Here is a 19,787-nt window from a genome sequence, read left to right as displayed (position 1 = left end):
TTATGAACTTCACTTTTAGAAGAGACTTCATCATTCCCGATCATCGTAAGAAAAATATTGTGACTGAGTGTTTCAAGGTTAAGGATGTTCATATTTACTGTATTCAGCTAACACAAGGTTTGTAATTTTATGCATGTGTGTTTATGAATCTTGTCTATTAAGCTATAAATGCAGGATTTTCTTAACCATTTACCAGAGTGAGCTTGGATTCTTGTTCTGTTTTCTTCATAGTTCTAAATTATTTAATTAACAATTTCTTTATCTCTTTTTGTATTTGCTTGTCCAGTCTTACATGTCAGCAGCTGAAAAATTATGCAATAATTGACACAGATAAGTAAAATACAGTAACAATCTACTGCTCCATCTACTGTTGAATGGTGACATGCATAATGCTTCAGGAAAAAAATACGGAATGCATTTAGGAAATAACAGCAAAATGGAATTTACAACAAATAAACCTATTGTTTCTGTGGTTAGTGAACAAACATGTTTTTCTTGCAAAATTAAGAATTCTGAATACCACTTTAAATCAGATCTGAAAAACAGAGGAACTTTCCATTTCCCTTTTCACCTTATAAGAGGTGCTGACAAAACTGGTTTTGTTCATGTTAATGGAAAATAGTTGGAGAAAAGACAGTCTAGAATTACTGAGCTGACTCTTGTTATACAGTGAGTTGTATTTATACCACTGGCAAAATATAAGTTATTGCTAAAAAAAAAAAAAAAAAAAAAAAAAAAAAAAAAACTTGCAATGATTTGTGAATTCTAACTTTTTTTTAGAAGCACTAAATGAAAGATGAGGAAGGCTTAAATAGTTGCGGGAATTTGAAGTATGGAAAAATTGCATCTGTGTGAAATGATATGTTTTATAGTCTTTACAGAACAACGGTGCTTGATTATTTTGTCAGCTTATTGGTAACCTCTCCTTTGTACTGCATTCTTCATACAACAGTCTTCTGAGGAACTACAGAGTATGTTTTTTATTGCCCATTAGAGTGATAGCAAGCTACTTCGCATCATCACTGGTGTATTTGATTTTGCTTGTTTATTTTTGTAAGAAAATTATTATTCACATATCACAGTGAAGGATGATTATTTTCAATTTTTAGGCAATTATTTTCCATGCTAAGCTGGCATAAAATGTTTATGTAAATGAGAAAAATTAGCTCTCTCCCTAGGATGCTCACAGGTTGCAATTTACTCCTTTCATTTCATAACCTCTCTTGCAAAACTGCTTATTCTCCATATAAAAATAATTACACAGCCAGCCTTCACCAGGACTACTTTCATAAAGAGTTGCTAACATATTTATGTATCTTTCAAGCTGAGGTTTTTGTGCAAAGAAGTGACATTCTCACTGATTCTTAGGTGCCACAGTGTTAAAAATATCCCTGTAAGGCTACTGAACTTTATTGGAAAACAGAAACTAATTTTCAGTAGTTCAATTTAATAGATAAGACACTGCCTAAATTAAGACTGTTGTAGTTAGAGCTACAACATTACTCTTAAATCAGGAGCAGATCTCAAAACACTGCCTCCAGAGTGTTGTGGACTCTGATTTCCCCCATCTTTGGGGAAAAGCAATGCCATCACTTTTGGGTAGAGTATCTACTTCAGATGTTCTGGGGACCAAAAGTAATCAGTGTCTTTGTGTGGTACCCATACGTATAATTACCTTGATGAGATTTCTAAAAGAAAAGTGGTGTGAGAGATGTATGTATTGGAAACATTTAAATCTTACCTTCACATAGAAAACCTTCCCCTTCACCTGCTAAAATATTTAATTTTCAGTAATTTTTATTGTGTATATTTATAGTTTACACTGGTTGTGTCTATAAACTTGTATATGCTATATATTTTTCCCTGTTACATAATGGTTTTAAGATGCAAACAATTAAACAAAACCAAAAACCAAAACAAAAAACCAAAACAAAAAAAAGAGCAAAACTCAAAAACACCACCACCTACAACAACACCAACAACAAAATGCATGCATACCGAGATCTTGGAAAGTGAAAAATTGAGGAAGATCAGTGTATTTGCTCTCAACATTGAGTCTGACCACTTGTGAGGAAAATCTCCACATTTTTTTATATCACAGTTGTCAAGAATAATTTCAGAATTGTGTTAAGTCATGAATTCATTAAAAAAAAAGCTAAAGCAATAGCTACTCCACATTAATAAAGATTACTGTTTCCTATTTTAAATTATACAAAATGATCTTGCCATTCATATTGACTTTGCTGACTTAAAATAAGTCTAATTCCATGCAAACTAGCAAAGGTGTCATTTTGGCTAGCCGCTCATGCACACTTCAAGTAATCTAAGCAGCAATGAATTACTCTTGGACTTTAATTCATTATTAATTTTATTTTGTGTATCTTGAAATAATCTAATTAAATTGTCCTTAATCACACTGTTGGTTTCTGGACAGAACAGCTAAAATGGTTCAATTCTAACACTCTTTTTGTTTGTTTGTTTCGTTTGCAATTACCAAGGTCTTCCTACTTATTGACCACATGAGTAGCGTGAGACAATAAGGGCTCCTGTCAAATGCTGCAAAATTCTGCTCCAGCCAGGGACGTCTCTAGGCAACAGCTGCTATGTGTAAGATAAAACTTGTATGGAGACATAGGACAGATATTGCCTGTGTCAGAGGCTTCTGACGTTGCATTGCAGTTGTTACAGGAAGAGCTGCACGGAACCTTCCAGGAGCAACAGGATGCACCTTTTGCTTTACAGTGGTCTTTCTGTATGTATTTATAACGTTAAATATTTCAGCAGCATCTCCTACTTAGAGACAAACCTTCAAACACTGTTCCATATCCATCTTATATATATTTTGTTCTTAATTATTAGTACATCTGTAATTCTGGCATCTAAGCAGCAGTCAATATTGCATCAGAATGTACCCATTTCACTGGTGCTAAAGTGAGTGTGTGACACTGCGTATGGAGTTAAAACCATATTGTGTGAGTAATAGTTGTAAAAATATACCCAACAGCTCATTGTACACTTGATGTTATGTAATAGCCCCCGTTCTTCTTATTACTCTTGAGATGCCAGCTAAATCAACAGGAATGCAGAATCAGGGCAAATTCATGCTTGATGTAAACAGATACAAATCCCACTGAAATCTCTATTCCAAACCCAGTGTTAGTGTAATTGTGATTTAAAATTTATGTGGGGTGACGGTGATCAACAACCCAGTCTGCACTGATTTGGTATGCAGTTAGTTGGAAGAAGAAAGCAAAAAGAAGCCAGGTAAACAAACTTTTGCTTTATATGTGACAAGCATATAACCTGGTTTCAAATAGGTGAAGTTGAAATAATAATGATAATGATAATGATAATAATAAGCAATAATAAACACTGACTTAAAACAAATGAGGATCTGTTCCATAGTATCAGCTGTATGGTAAGTTCATAGGTTAGACCATGCCATGGGGTAATGATATACACCAATCTGAAGTCTGATCTTCAGACATCAGATAAAGACCTTTAAGGTACTGTTTGATGGTTGTATAAACACAGAGGACCTCACTTTATCTTATATCTCTTCTCTATAAGTCTCATTTATATGACTTCAGTTCCCATACAATCTATGTGTGATACTACAGAAGAGATTAAAAAATTCAAAGCCAATTCTTTTCTTGCCATTGTCAACACCCTTTTTCAGTTCATCTTAGCCCCTGTGTAATTTATCCCAAGTTTATCATCACATCATCACTGTATGTGTTGGGGGGATGTCTCCTATTTTAATTAAATACAGAGACTGGGCACACTCCTAAAGTTATTACTTAGACAAAATTCCCATTAGGGACTGCAGTTTCCATCAGTAAACCTTTTTCAGTAAGCTTTACTTTCACAATAGTAAAATTTATTCATATATTTGTGATATTTATTTGTCGCTGTTAAGGTAACATGCAAAAATTCTCATGCAACAGTGGAAGGTACATTCGTTTTTTACTTATTTTTTCATCATTTCTGGATTTCTACAGCATCATTTAAATATCGTTATTTTGGAGAGAGGGTGTTAGGTTACATTTTCCAGTGTCAGATAGTACCTCGCAGCAACAATACCATATTTTTTTGTGATTTTTTCAGAAAAAAATAAGCTTCTGCTTCCTGACAACATGTCCCTGACCTTCTTCATTTAATGGTTAGAGGCAGGGAAACAAGACTTTAACTCTATACAGGATGGAGTAGATTTTTATTTTAAATGGTCTTATTTACACTTGTAAATGCTTCAGCAGCAAGTATTTTCCAGAGGATTTGGAACAATAGTTCAGAATGACTGCATTTCCTTGAATTTGATTATTTCAGTGAATTTTACCTGACAAAACTGCCTGTCTCCATAATGAGTAATTTGTAGTTCTTTCACAGTTTAATATAGAACATCGTGGATAGTTTTCTTGGCATGAGATCTGTTTTGTGAATATAAAGAAGTAAATGGATTCTGTTTGTGCTGGCTACCCGGACGGGCCCAATAGAAATCTGCTTATTTTGACATGAGCTCCCATATATGGTATGGGACTATACCGAGATCCCTTTTCTGCACTAAACAAAATGAAATCTTAGGTGCCTTTTCAGCTAGAGGTTGACTTGTAGCCTTGCAAAACGATCTGCTTTCCTGAAGTATTCCCAATGTACTTTCTACAAAATAATGTATCGCTTACTCGGATGTAGTAGCCAGAAGATATTTCTCCTCTAGAAGTATTGCTTTCATTCGCAGATTAGTTAATTGAAGGTAAGGATATACTAGCAGTGAATAACCAAAGATTATTTCTTTTTTTTAAGAAAAAAGATGTTTGAATCTATTTATACAAACTAGCATTGTTGGTTTGTTTCATTATTTATTTATTTATTTTATTTCATTTTATTTAGTACTTTAGACCTGTCATAGCATGAAGACCTTTTTTTTTTTTTTTTTGGTACTGCAAATCATTAGGCTGTTTTCCTCATCATATTTGGACTACGTGTACTGAAAAACTGTAGAAAAATAAGTTACATGAATTGCAAGATACTCTCTACAAAGTGGAAATGCTCCAGAGAGCCCTGGACAAATGTAGTTATTGTGTACGTTATAGTGGTTTTTAACATAACGTATGTATTTTTAAAACAGTTCCTTTTGAATTAGGAGCAACTAAAAGTGCTGTAATAGAAATGTATCATAAAGCCATTTCAGTTTAATGGCTTACTAATTAAGTTATTTAATTACTTATTGATTGGTAAAAGCTAAGCTCTAAAGAGTTACTGTTACTTAATGCTCAAATTTAACTCTATGCAACCATCTCTCTCCTCTATGGAAATATTTCTAAGGTCTACGGAAAAGGCCTTTGCACAGTTCTAAATATTAAAACTTTAGTAGTAACAATTTAAAATACAAATTTGACTGTATTTACGATCGTCTTTAGAAATACAGATATTTCATGTATCTGCATGGCTTAAACTGTTTAAAAAGTTCCAGACACTTTATTTAATAAATACCTTCAAATTGGAGAAGGCTGGCTTAAATAGTTTTAGCAGACCCTTTCTTTACAAGGTTGCAAGAATCTCAGATATTTGAGAACAAATCTGTTACATATCCAATCAAAACGGCATGTCCGGACGTGCATGCTGCTTGTGTGCTTAAGAGCCTCTGTGAGTATCCTTATTTAGCTTCTCTCATTGATATAATGTTGTTTTAATTCCAGTTATTCTATTAGGATGGCTTTTGTTTAAAGCCGGCTTACTAGAGGGGACGAAGCGACACACAATTAAGCTATTTAAATGAGGAGGGAGACGAAGGGGGGGGGGTGAAGGGAGGATGGGGGGGAGTCCCATTACTTGCTCGGGGCGAGGTGCGGGTGGCGGCCAGGGGCGCGCAGCCTCCGCGGAGCGGGAGCCTCCGGTGCACCTCGCCCGGGCGGGGAGGCTGCCTTCAGGGCCGCGTAAGCCTCGCCGCATTTTAAACCAATAAGGCCGGGACAAGAGAATAGCTGCGGTTTGCCTTACAAAAACAAAAACAAAACCCAAAGAGGGGGGATAAAAAAAAAAAAAAAAAAAAAAAAGAGAGAGAAGAAAAAGGGGAGTGAGGAGGCTGAGCGGGAGCGGCAGCGTGCCTCCAGGCACTGCCTGGGCAGACCTACGCGGCTGAGCAAACAGGCGGCGGGGCCGGAGGCAGCCTCCGCCGAGGCTTTGTCTGGCTGTTTTGCGCTGCTTTTTGCGCTGCTTTGCGCGCCCCGCTGCGCCATGGCGGGAGCCGCGCGCTGAGCCCGCCGGCGCGGAAGCAACGCGCCGCCCCGCAGCGGAGACTGCGCGCCCCCCCCGGCAGCACCGTGAGTACCAGGCGGGAGGTGTGGAAGCGGCAGGAGGGGGAGGAAAAGACCGAGGGGAAAAAAAAAAAAAAAAAAAAAAAAAAAAAAAAAAAAAAAAGAGAGAGAGGAAAAAAAAGAAAAAAAAAAAAAAAAAGAGAGAGAGAAAAAAGAAAAAAGGGGAGAAATTGAAAAAAAAAACAAAAAAAAAAAAAAAAAAAGGAGGAGGGGGAAGGAGGGAATAAAAGTAAAATAAAGAGAAAGAAAACAGCCTAATTGCGGATCAGCCCACACTCCTTCAGCGGCGGCGATTAACCTGGCGTGAAGGTGCAGGGGTGCTTTCTTTCTGCCGCTGCCGGTGAGAGCGATCCTCGCTTATAAATCACTAGGTACGGCACTTAATTTTGGCCGTGTTTCAGGCTGGGGTTTGCAGGCTTGCCACAAAGCAGATGTTAACGTGGGTCTATTTATTGTGTTCAGCCAGGTTTGGGGATTCTCCTGTTTGATTTCCTCGAGTGCTAATGGTTCGTTAAATGTAAAGCCCATGATGGCGAGACGTTACATGCCGGGGAAGGCAAGTAACACAGGGAGGGAATCTGCAGATCTTTCTAAAAGAGACACGAGAGCGTGAGAAAAATAATAAAAAAAAAAAAAAATGGAGGGAAGAATGCATGACAGAGATTTTGACAGCACTTTCTGAAGCAGGAAATCCTTTTGCTTAATGTGTTTAAATTTTCCAAACACCAAGGAAAACACACAGATCCCCACAGGAGAACTTTTCAAGATGACAGAATAAACATCTACACAAGTGGAATATTTGACATTTATTGACATTTTAGGTGGCTTTTTTAGAACTACGGGCTCAGAACGAGGAAGTTATGTGGCTTTTGAAGTTTCATGAAACTTACTTCTCAATCCTGAGATTGAGAGACCCAAAACATCCCCAAGTCTGTCTTTCTATAGGTATTTTGGACAAACACCAATAAGAAAGATGACTGTCTTTTGCAGTGAAACATTTATTCTGGAAAAGTAAAGGTGCATTTTCAAGTGTTTCTCAGAAGGTTGGAGGGTTTTTTGGTGTTGTTTTTATTTATTTATTTATTTATTTATTTTAACAAGAATTTAAGAATAATGCACAAGCAGAAGAGTTAATAGCTTTCAGAGTGAAAAAAAAAAAAAAAAATAGTACATTTCCGGTAGTTTGTTTAAATTTAAACTGATCACAGAGAGAAAATTTGGGAAAGAAATGGAAACATTCAGTGCATCCCTGGAAGTTTTGAACATTAGATACCACAGATAAGGAATTTTATTTTCCATCCCATACTGAGACAGTTTGCAAAGCATCTGCCAGGACACAGGCTACTGGTTTGACATGTAAAATAAATAATGCCTATATGTCTGCATACATGTGTGTGTGTACATCGTGTGCAATGTGTGTATATAACACATTATATACTTTTTAAATATACATAGGCACTTATGCATGCCTCATTTTATATGTTGCTCGCAAGTGCATGCAGCGCAGTGGTCAGCCAAGCACCTTTAAGCTGCAGTTTTCCCAAGGCCTGGTAAATGAGCAGCCGTCCCCTCAGAGGAGCCCAGCGCAGTGACAGACTGCTTGAGTCACGGTTTGCCTTTGGAGTGAGCAGGGAAAAAAAAAAAAAAAAAAAAAAAAAGAAAAAGAAAAATGAGTAATCATTTTGTTTGAATTTCAATAAGGATGAAATATTTCTTGGGAGCCAAGAAAATCTTGGAGAAGCAGAGAGGCATTCTTAAATGTCTGGTCATAATGGGAGCATTGTCACACTGAGCACTTCTTTCTTAAAAGGGAGACATTGCTTGTGTTTCCAAACGTTTCATTCATAAGTGTGTGAACTCAGTATGCAGGAAAGCACTCTCAGAAGAATTTAAACTAGTAATTAAAAATTAAATAGCTGTAATTATCTGCTTCTGTTTTAAGAAGTGCAATTTGTCTTTGAAGTATCTAGCAAAAGAGTTTTGCCTCTTCACTTATAGTCTAGCGATACAATTATTTAAAGAGTGAAAGTATGATGAAGTTGCATGTGTTGTCAGCAAGGTGCCTTTTTGTAGCCAATTTGTATTTTGGTTTTGGAACGTTTGGGCTGCTGAAACCATTATGTCTGTAGATACTGATTGTGTAGCACTTGTAAGGAAGAAAAGAAGGCAGCTTGAGGAAAAAGTCTCTTTCCCTTCACTCCCTGTTAAAAATGACAGATTTTTTTTTTCCCCTAAGGAGGAATACTGATTTCAAAATTGCTATTGTCTATAAAATTTGTTTCCTTAAGTAGAAATGCATTTTAAGAGAAAGCTCGTGTTCTGGCTATAGTTTTCTGGGCTAACTTCTTATTTTCACTTAGAAAATTTCTTTTCAGCTGGAAAAATGTTTTAAATTATGGCTATTTAAAAAAATTGCTTCTAGCAAGCAAAAATACTGTGGAAAACCTGTAATTTAGACAAGTACCTACATTTTATTTGCTCTGTGCTGCTGAAATTTAGAATCCCTTCCCATTTACAGTTTACTTTTCACAGAACATTATTAACTTTTTGGCTTCATACATGATCTTCTGTCAGATGCTTTTGATTTGTAATTTAGCAAAGTATAATAAACAGTGCAAAAGTCATGAATTTTCCTCCGCATCCTGAGCTCTGTGGTAGGGAAAATGTGATAAAATGTGTACCTTGAGTCTTGTTTGATGATCTCTCAAAGCAAGTTTGCCTTCTGGAAATAATTTCTGGGGTTGAAGAGCATGGTATTAACAGATTTAATGTGGCTATTCAATGGATTGGTGGAGTACTATGTGAGGTTTAACAAAATGAGAGAGACAAATTGAACATCAACAAAACCTACATCTGTGAAGAATTATAAATTTAATTAGAAAAAAAGGCAAACTTAAAAGACCTCATTAACTAATCAGAATTTGATGTTACTGATTTAAGATTCTTAAATGGATGAATTTTAAGTAGCCTTGCTATCATTCTTTTTTTTTTTTTTTTTTTTCGCATCATGTGCCCATGTAGTGCGATCCACTCTAAACAGAAAGATGTTAATGTTACTCACCACAATCAAATTATATGCGGTAATATTTTTCATGTATTAAGGAGAATGTGCATGTCATTTATCATATATGGCATTTTTACTTTAAGCAGAGTGCAGAGAATAAATGGTGAGTGACAGCTTTTCTGATTTTTTTTTTTTTTTTTTTAATGTGCCCCTTTGACTGGACGGGTTAGGCCATTGCATTTTTTTTTCCAGTTTTTGTTTGATATGTGAGTTATGTTGCAGAACTTCAATTACCCAGAAATCTGTTGGCAAAATGGGAGAATATACAAGAGCAAGCACACGCCACCCAGAAATGTTTTTATTCTATGAACTAGTCATCATAAGTGTGGTTCCTTACTACATTGTAATTTTGTACTACACATAAAAAACTGAAAGCATGTGAAGTGTAGCATTTTGTAAACTGTAACTAATTTCACTCACATCTGTGTCTAATTGTTGTCTGCATTCGCATTCTTGAGAGTAGATTTATTTTTCCTGGACCACTATGTGGATTCAGCTGACCAGCCTAAGTGAGGATTAGTTGTTTTAAAGTTATTTTGATTAAAGAGTCATTTTTAAATATGGTAACGTGCAACACATGGTTTAAATAATTCTTGAGACACAAAGGAATATATCTAAAGTATGTCTAATGAAAATGAAGATTGTGGATATGAACTTTCACAAATCATAGAGTGTAAGAGGACATATAAGGTATATATTTAATTCTCTGTGAATGAGTTGTTTTTTTTTTTAACTTCTCCCATGAAACCTCAAATGAAATGTCTCACTGTAAACACACATGCATATTGATGTGTATATTTATAAGTGTACTGAAGTTAATATTTTTTTTTAATTTAAGAAATAAAATAGTGAGGATTAAATGTATATTAGAGTTCAGTGAAGTATGAATAATACTGTAGGGTACGTCTGAAAATATCAGTTAATTGAAACATCTATTTTTAAGGGGAATTATTTTCTATTATAAAAGATACATTTTAAAGTATTCTGTGCAAGAGGGAGTGAAGATAGCTCTGTAAGCAAACTTAGTTCTCACCTATAATTTTTTCCAGGTGTTTAGAAGTAACAGCAGAAACATATCCTAAGGCACTCTGCTGCAGTTTTGAGGGTAAAGGATTGAAAAAAAAACATTAAAACAAAATGCTCAGTTTTGAATGTAGCTGCTCATCTAGTTTGATTTGGCATGCTCTGATGTATTGAAAAGCACGTTATGCAGTACTTTAAGTGCCCAGTTATAAAAAGATTGATGTTTTTCAGCGTGCATTATTACATGCTTCTTGACATCATTTGTAACGTTATGCATTGCCTGGCTGCCCCTAGCAGTTGTTTACTCTTGCTAGTAGTAATTCTGTCGGTGATTAAAAATAACAAAAAAAAACTACAAACACATAAGTAGGATTTGCTTGGATGATTTTTATGGCACTTAAAATGCCTCATCTCTCTTGCCTTTGCTCTGTGATCACTTAAGAGATGTCAGTTCAGGTTGAATGGAAATGCACATGAAAGATTCTCAATGCAGACATTAGGATGATACATACCTTTCCCGGATAAGCTTTTGTGTACTTTTAGGCTAACAGTATCTAGCAGCATATCTTCACCTGAACTTTATCACCTGCTGACAATCCTTACTGGCCGCAGAGAAGGGTCTGTTAGCAGAGCAGCAATGTTTTCCTAATAGGATATGAAAATCTATTACTCACCTGAGTTATAAAAGGAGTCATTTTATTAAACTGGAAAATTATTGCTGGGCTTCCCAGTGGAACCAGATTCCTTTTTCGATGAGGGAGCTCAAGAGGTAAATGCTGCAGCTTCCTAACATATAGTTAGCCAAAAGTGTTCTTTTAAGTCATTTTATCAGAAATTTCATTAGCAACTGGAATTTTTATGAGTAAGACCTTGTGCAATAACATGTGCTTTATTTTAATTCGCTGCACTTGGTGATGGGCTCATTTTGGAGATGGTTGTGTAACAATGTAGTTCGTATATTGGAGATCTTCACAGTAGGCAGACCTCCCTCTTATTCTCCCTTCCCCCCCTCACACCTCTCCAAAAAAAATAATAATAATAATAATAATAATTGTGTCAGCCTTGCTCTGCCCCTCATTTTTGGAGTGCGGTTACTTGTGGGGTCCCCAGAGGAAGCAGGGCTGGATGGCAAAGAGCAGAGGAAGAGGACGGCCAAGGTGATGAGGGCAAGAAGCTGTCAAGAGCTAAGGGGATGGGAGCAAGACAGAATTCGGGCAGCAGGAACAAAAGGGGAGCTTTAGAGCTGCGGAGGATGCTGGGGGGCTCGGCGCAGAGAGGCTCCCTCCCGCCGCCCTTGGGGGGCTTGCCCTCGCTGGGGTGCGCAGCGTCGGTGCTGGGGGAGGAGTGAGCCCCTCTGCAGCTGTCACGGCCCCTGATGAATCACTGTCCCGGCACTTGGCCGCCGTCCCCAGCGCGGGGAGGAGGGAGAGGGACCTGCCGACGAAACAACAGGCGAGCCTTCAATTTAAAGACAATATGCCTTTCACCGGCGCCGTGCCCTCCTCCTCTCCTTTTTGGTTTAAAGGACAGAATTGTCATCTGCGGTGATGGTCTTTGTTTAAATTAAGGCCTCGTATGAGAGCGGAGTAATAGAGGCTTCTGTTTGTCTCCCTGGTTTACAGGTGCAGAAGTCCCAAACTGGTTCAGATGTTGCTGTTTCCTCCAGTTGCAGGTAAGAATATGATTGAAAATTGCTATTTTTCTGCAACTTTTTTTTTTTTTCTTTACCTTCAGGTGATATGTTAAGGTGATAAGTAAATGTTTATTCTTGTTTTCCACATGGAGCAGATCAATAAGCGCAGGATCTGCTCTTGTATGTGTGTGCAACAAAGTCTGTCAGCTGTGAGCAAGTACTGGTTTTCACTAAATTGTTTTACTTTGTGCTAGGTATTTTCTTTTTTAACTAACTGTGGAACCATTTTCTTTTTTTTTTTTTTTTTTTTTTTTTTTAATCTGCACATTAGTTTAAGCAACAAAATACAAAATGAGGGGTTTGTGTTTAGAACTTGCAATAAACTCTCAGTCAAAATATGAAAACTTCATAGGTGAAATTACACTTATGTTTAAGGATATTTATACCACTACAGTGGAAGGATTTTTTTATATATAATTTTAATAAGTCTCTAAAAGAGCCTAAGCATTTCTTTTAAACAGAAAATGTGTGGGTTCAAATGCCTCGGAGGCACTGTAACCTGTGAAATTTCTACTTGGAGCAATTAAAATAAGTATAGCAAAAACATTATGAAAAGTGTTAGCTATACACAAATGAATATGTGGCACTTCATTTATAAGTTTCTCCAACATAAATGAGGGGATATGTCATAGTGGTGAGGTCTATTGTTTTTTTTTTATACGAGGCTATTCACAACACAAATCAGACGTACTCAGCTGCTTGTGTGCTGTGTAAATGTTTAATTTTTGCATTGAATCTGAATTGCTCTCTTATTATTTTGACTAAACGACAGCTGCTGAGATACTGCAGAGTGCTAAGGCATACTAACGCCTATATGGATTCACTGTATGTTGGTCATATCCCTTTTCAATTGGGCACAGTTTATGTAATCCACAAAGCAAACAAGTGAGCAGACATAATAATGTTTTAATGCTGCGTTCGTTTCAACGGAAACAGAGGAACAATTAAGTAGTTTGCCAGAGTAAACACATACATCAGGAATATCTCATTCCCTGTCAGTAGATGACAGGTTTCAACAATTGCTTCAAGGGTTTTATTTGGTTTAGAGGCCCATTATATTGCCACTGAATGGTAAATCTTGAAAGCACAGTGTTAATTTGTTGTTAAGAGAATATATGGATTCATATAGTGGTGATTCCATCTTTGTGCATATCTTAAAAAAAGAAGGTGTCATGAATGTTTAAAGTACGGTACGTTGTATCTATATTTTATTCTGTTAGAAACTGCAGAAGTAATTGCCCTCGATGATCAGTTGTGTGTGGCACAACAAAGTGAGTTTAACGTTAGAAAAAATCACATTGGGAGAAGCGGATCATTTTTTACTAAATGTGTTGAGGATGCCAATTAAGAGCAGGCTGCATGTCATACTGGTAATTCCTCTGTAATCCAGATTGAACATGCCACTAAAACTAGACGCATCTTGTTTTTAGGTCTATGGAAATGCAGGATCTAGCCAGCCCACATAGCCGACTAAGTGGTAGTAGTGAATCCCCCAGTGGTCCAAAACTTGATAACTCTCATATAAATAATAATTCCATGACACCCAATGGCACAGAAGGTGAGCTACCTTTTTTTTTTTTTTTTTTAGTGTTTTGTAGTTTGTGTGTTCTCCTTGCTGCATCACTGCTCTTGCAGTCAGTAAACTATGTAGAGAAAAATGTTTTACTATTTAAGGTACTACTTGTTTATGTAATGTGGTTTATAAAACTGATGTTCAGTGTTTATCAACAGTTACTATTATCAAGTTTCAACAATAGCTTTCATTCCTGTTATATGTTCCTTTCACATAGTTTGAATGGACTGAGCAGGTAGTATGTGCAGAACTTAAAAAAAAAAAAAAATCCATAAAACCTGAAAGGCTGGTTTAGTGATGAGGAGAAAGGAAGTGTTTACATTTGTTGTACTGCAAAATGCAGTCTTTCAGTCTTTTTCCCTATATCAGTGTTTTTTTTCATGTTCACACTTTTAGCAAGCTCCTAAGGCTATGAAAGTTTTGTCAAATAGGCTAATAAAACTGAGTGTTGAAATTTCCTAGGGCTAGCTTGCTGCTCTGATGGAGTGGCCAAAATTCAAACAGGTGTAGTAATTCAATGGGGTAAACTGATACCTATTTTTCAAGCAGCAGTCAGCCAGTTGATAAGTTATGTTTGTTCTCAGTAGAATACTAACAGCAGAACAACTGAACTGCTTTGTCAGTAATGACATATAATGAAATACAGAAGGATTTATATAATAAGCAGTGAAAATACTCTTTCCTGTAACGTTTCTATGGCTATAGTAGGAATGATCATACATGATGTTTGGCTAGCTTTGTGGACGGTGTTTTTAATGCATTACTTGAAATTTTTAAATAAAACTTTTCAATATAAATTTAGAGTTAAAATATTGTTGTAGCAGAGAAATGCCTTTTTTTCCCCTTTAAAAACTGTGTCATGTTAGTGCTGTCAGACTGTTGAGGATTGTGGACATGCATTACATTCTTCCAGGAAAGGCACATGTCAATCAAACAGATGTCGTCCCCCCTCAATTCCCCAAACATCTCTGTTATTCATTCTAATTGGAGTCCTCTGTAGTGGGGAGGGTTTATGGGTTATCAGATTAACAGACTTTTGTGCCAGGGTTGTGTATAATTTACTTTTTATTATTGCTGTAAAACTACTGCTGCAATAAATATTTTAGTAATTAAAAAACAATATTTTTTTAATTTTGTTTTAAGAATAAAGAATGAAATTGTTAATGTAGTTTAAGAAGAAAAATATTTCATGTCCACAGATGAGTCATCTTTGTTTTTAATGCCAATTTTATTTTTGTATCATATTATGAGGTGTATACCAGTTTTGGTACAGGATAAAATTGGTCAGCACTTTAAAATCTCTCTTACTTGCAAAAGCCTTTGCAGTAAACCTCACTAGCTTTTGTACCTTATATGTAGCTTGAATGTAGCTTTAGCACAAAAATATGACGTGTTCCTTGAAACACAGAAAGACACCCACCATATGGCCAGACTTCTTAATAGCTGTTTTGTGTGGGCTTACATTCTGAAAAATTGGGAGCTTAATATTACTTTGTCAGGAAATTAGTTAGATTATCTATTCATAAACTCATGTAGCAAATAATTCTGGAAATTATATCCCAACTTCTCAGTAGGTATTGGAGTTTATATAAGTTTAAAAAAAAAAAAAAAGTAAATTAAAACAGAGTAACTTATTTTTAGTAACTGTTTTTAGAATTTTAAAGTGTAGGTTTATTGGTTTTGGATGAATTCTACCAAGAAAGATAAAGCGTGAAATACGTGTTTAACTTCTGAGATGAAGCCAAATGGTTTTCTTTTGTTTGCAATTTTCCCTCAGGTGACATGACTCTCCTCAGCACTGCAGACTGGTTACTAAGTGCTAGCACACAGACCGCTGCAGGTTTGTGGAGCTGTGGTGGACACACTAGAAGTGTGCAGTCAGCATGCGTTGTAAGATGTTGTCCAGAAAGTATCTTGAGAAATAGTTTGTGCTCGGTGATTCTGGTCAAAACATTCAAAATTTCCAAAGCTTTTCATTATGTGCCATGTAAGAACAATCAGAGACAGGAATTTGAAAGAAACATAATTGAATAATTTATTTCTGAATTAGATGTGTTCCAAGAGACAAAATTTGTGAGCCTAAGAATCCAGAGATGGGATTTGGCTGATAATCTGTTTTATGTTGACAAAATGTTTCTTTTGGGTTCCTTGAGCTGCTACACAGGCTTAAGAAAAAAGCGAGTGTCATCAGCAAGAGTTTATACTTTTTTTTTTTTTTTAAATGAAGGAGGCTTTTTTCTTTTTCTTTTTTTTTTTTTTTTTTTGAGATTCTTTAAGTAGAACCCTGCAGAAACGCAAATGACAGACTGTAAGGATGCTGCCATATGGCTTGCCAAGCACTTTTCTTACACCGCTGCACCTTGACTTGCTTGTTTGTTGCACGTGGAGTGGAGATGTGGGTTGCTGAACATTCACATGTTAAATATAATATGTGAAACCAATTTCTGATCTACTATGCACTCGTTCTCACTAGCATGAAAGAGCCTTCCTTTTCTGGCATAAAGGACCTCCATGCGAGTGAGAAACAGGGCCTCCAGCTATTTGCATGTTATAAATGTGTTGTAAAGATATGTTAAATTTGATTTGACTATGGGCGTGATTTAGGCAAGTTTCCATACCCCAAAGTGCAGGATATGTTCACTAGATTAGGAAAAAGAAAAAAGAAAAAAAAACTGTCCCAAAGTGAAATGGCCCTGTTTCAAACAAATGTACATTAATTCCTTTAAGGCACATTTTCAGACTTGTCTCTTATTGATGTTGTTCTACAAGAGGATGTGGTTGGAAGATAGCTCGCTATCATTAGCTAATATTTTTAGCTTCACACTTAGTGGTAAGTTTTCAAAGCACTGAATGGGGATCTACGTGTGTGATTGAGTCTGAGTGTGCAGCTTTGAATCTCTGTGTGCAGCTTTGATATAATAACTCTTTGTGTGCTTAATTTCCTCTTGGTAGAACAAAATTGCTGTGGTGTAGAACTGACCAGGTAGTGGTGGCCAAGGAACACAGCTGAAGATTTTTTTATTTTTTTTTTTAGGTAACTGTTATGTAGTTCCTTCTCTCTAAAGATTTTTAAACAAGGTGGATTTGCAACTTTGCTTTTCAGGTAGCAATTCCTCATTGGGTTTCTTTTAGGACATAGTGATTTCTGTAAATCAAACACTGTTCATTTAAGTTTGTTGCAAACCATGAGATGGTCTTCATAGCTCTGGATACATGCATGGTGAGGAGAAAATAAATCTCCTTAATATCTTGAGTAGAAAAGTCATAACCAAGAATAAGTAATTACATTGCTTGGTGGTTAACTCCTTTTCTCTGGGCCAGTTCAGGCGGCATGGTCTTCAAACCAGTAATGGGGAAGCAACAGGGAAATTACAGATCTTGATCAGTCAGAAATTTCTCAGGAACAAATACAGGAGAGTAACACTAAAATGTTTGGCTAACGACGCTCAGCAAAAGCAGTCCTGGCATGCCACCATGGAGTCTGATGATATAAGTAATGTACTGTTTGAGTTTTCCATGATCTCTTTAAGTGTTTTTCCACAAAATACCCTCTGTTGTAGGCAACAGCAGATGCTCAACACTATTAAAATTTTGGTCTTGTATGACTTGCCTAAGAAAATCTGTAATAGAGTAGAGAATTGAAGTAAGGTTCAAAACATTCACAGTTGTGTCTTACCTCTAAATCTCCTTTGTCAGCAAATTGCAGTGGTAGGTTGATACTAAAGGACTCCAAGAAACAATAACAACAGAAGCTAAAACTTGACTTTTTATTTTTTATTTTTTTTAATAAGACAGCTAGTGGCTACTCCAACAATGGAGTTGTGGACACTACCAAGTGTCCACTTGGGTAGAAATGTATTAAGAGGAGAAAGGCTGAGAGTAATGTTTAAAAAAAAAAAAAAAAAAAAAACTATTTTCAGCTGAAAAGCTGTTTTTCACAGTGGACAGTCATATTCACTTTGTACCTACAGTGATCTTTACTTTTATCTTAAGAATGTAAATCAGTTCTGATGGATTACATACAGGAAGAAATATCATGAAGATGTTTTGTTCAACTGGAATGGAAAAGAATAAATGAAGATTGGGAGAAGGAGACTTTATTCCAAGCAACTACCAATCATTTGCATTAAGAGTATGGAGATGCATCTACCCTTGTTTCTTAGTGTTCAGAAGGATGAAGAGAAGGAATTTTCATATCAAGTGGGAAGGGAAAATGGATAACAAATTGAAGATCAGATTTTCAAAGATACATAGGAAGGAAGATTTCAAAGAGAGTTGGACATCAAAATTCTTTTGGAAAAAAAAAAAAGGCTCTTGCTCTTAAGTACCTGCTGCAACATGAGAATCAGATCCCACACAAAGGCATTCAAAGTTCCCCACTGTGTGAAGAGGGCTGGCCATTAGAAAGGTTGTCTTAAGTCTAATGAATAGAAATCCATCTTAAGGGTTTCAGAAGCACTGGGTAGTATTTTTGCTGGCTTGTTTCTGTATTATAGAATTCGGAAGAATTATTTCACCATTTTCTGAAGTTATGGTGTAGTAAAAGATTAAAGAATAGAGTGGGTATGTCCTGGTAGTTGTTATGGAACACACTGACGTAGCTTTCTGAAAGTAAACAATATGTTGAATATTCAATGTAATTTTAATGATACTTTGTAGCACTCAAAATAGTCTTTCAGTATTGCAGTCAAGCTTTCACATTGGCAGTGAATTTCTTCTTTTTAATTTTTAGTAAGTAATAGTTATTTATTGTATGCTGTAGAGTGTAAAGTTTTAGTGATGACAATCAGACAAAATGTTCCTCCTTTGGGAGGTGCTTGGCTTTTGATATCTTTTTGTTGCTCATTTATGGAGTTTTTGCCAATCATATATGCTGACATTTCTATACATGTGTTTGTTATAAAGAGCTTGATGGTATGAAAATTGTAATTGATGCAGTGGTACCTCCACATTTGGACACCATAAAGTAATAGACCTATAAGGGTGAATCTAATATTTGCATTTCTAGAGTGTTAGTATCATGAACAATGGATGATAACTTCTTTACTTTGCACTGGAAGATCACAAGAAGATAGTTCTGTGTCTGGAGGAAAGACTGCAGTAGTCCTAGGCTAACCAGACTGGTAAAAGTAATCTGGATGTCTGTAGGAACTGGTAATATTCTTCAACCTGCTGCCACTTACAGAGGATAAAAATGAGATACACATCACTCTGTTTATGTGAAGGCAATGGGATAACTTGGACTACCTTTTTCTCCCTGCTCTTTACTTTTTTTTTTTTTTTTCCCTGCTGTATTACATTGGCTTCCTTCCAGACTCTTTGTCTTATCTGTGCTTTTGTTCTCCAGCTTCACCAAGAGTCCTTCTGTCTCTTCTGAGCACTTGTAGAATAATGCTCTATTATTCCACTTTCCTAGCATTTTGGCCAGGGAAAAAACCTTTCTACTCACTTGCTGGCTCAGGCCAGCAATTCCCATTGCAAGGTCTTGAGTGAGGAGGAGACTAGCATAAATTCATGCATTTATTGTTTTTTCATCATGTATGTGCGTCTGGTTTTGGAGGTTTCACCATTTTCCCCCATCACATTTCCCTGAAATAAAGGACTTTTTTTAAATGAAAAGTCTGTCACAAGACTGGTTGCCAGATCCCTTTGAGGGGCAAAATATTCTGCCCCACACTCCTCAGTCCTGCCCCACTCTCCCCTCTCCCGAAAAGAAGGAAAAAAAAAAAAAAAAAAAAGAGAGAGAGAGAGAATCTTTAACATAATTTATTTACACAAGCTTCTCATAAAGACATCTGCAACACCTGCCATTCCTAACTGTGGATGGAGCACGGTAGTATGAGAACACCCTCTGAGTGTGCCTGAGGGGTCCCAGAGCCCTGCTGGCACAATGGCCGCACAGGCCACAGGATGTCAAGAGCTGCAGGATGTTAAGAACCCATCAAGTTCACTGCTTCACTAAAAACTGTAACACATCCACAATTGCACAGTGTAAGATAGAAATATCATACATATGAGCAGTAATGCAGAAGAAAAGGAAATCCAGTCCATTCTTTTGGTATGCATTCCAGGGAACAGGACTAAGGCATTTAAGTCTAGACTAAGATCACATCTTAATAA

At 36.5% G+C, this 19,787-nt stretch overlaps 1 protein-coding gene across 1 annotated transcript in view; it reads left to right on the top strand.

Annotated features, from left to right (window-relative positions):
* EYA1 (EYA transcriptional coactivator and phosphatase 1) overlaps window positions 1-19,787 on the top strand; it is a 163,599-nt gene that overhangs the window by 66,992 nt on the left and 76,820 nt on the right. The window contains exons 3-4 of the mRNA XM_082753848.1: window positions 12,024-12,073; window positions 13,525-13,652. Coding sequence (XP_082609974.1) covers window positions 12,024-12,073; window positions 13,525-13,652 — 178 coding nt within the window. The remainder of the gene's footprint in view (window positions 1-12,023; window positions 12,074-13,524; window positions 13,653-19,787) is intronic.

This window comes from Aythya marila, assembly GCF_965140915.1.
Source record: "Aythya marila genome assembly, chromosome: 2".
Lineage (NCBI taxonomy): Eukaryota > Metazoa > Chordata > Aves > Anseriformes > Anatidae > Aythya > Aythya marila.
Note: the sequence above shows the minus strand (reverse complement) of the source record. Positions and strands in the feature narration are given on the sequence as shown.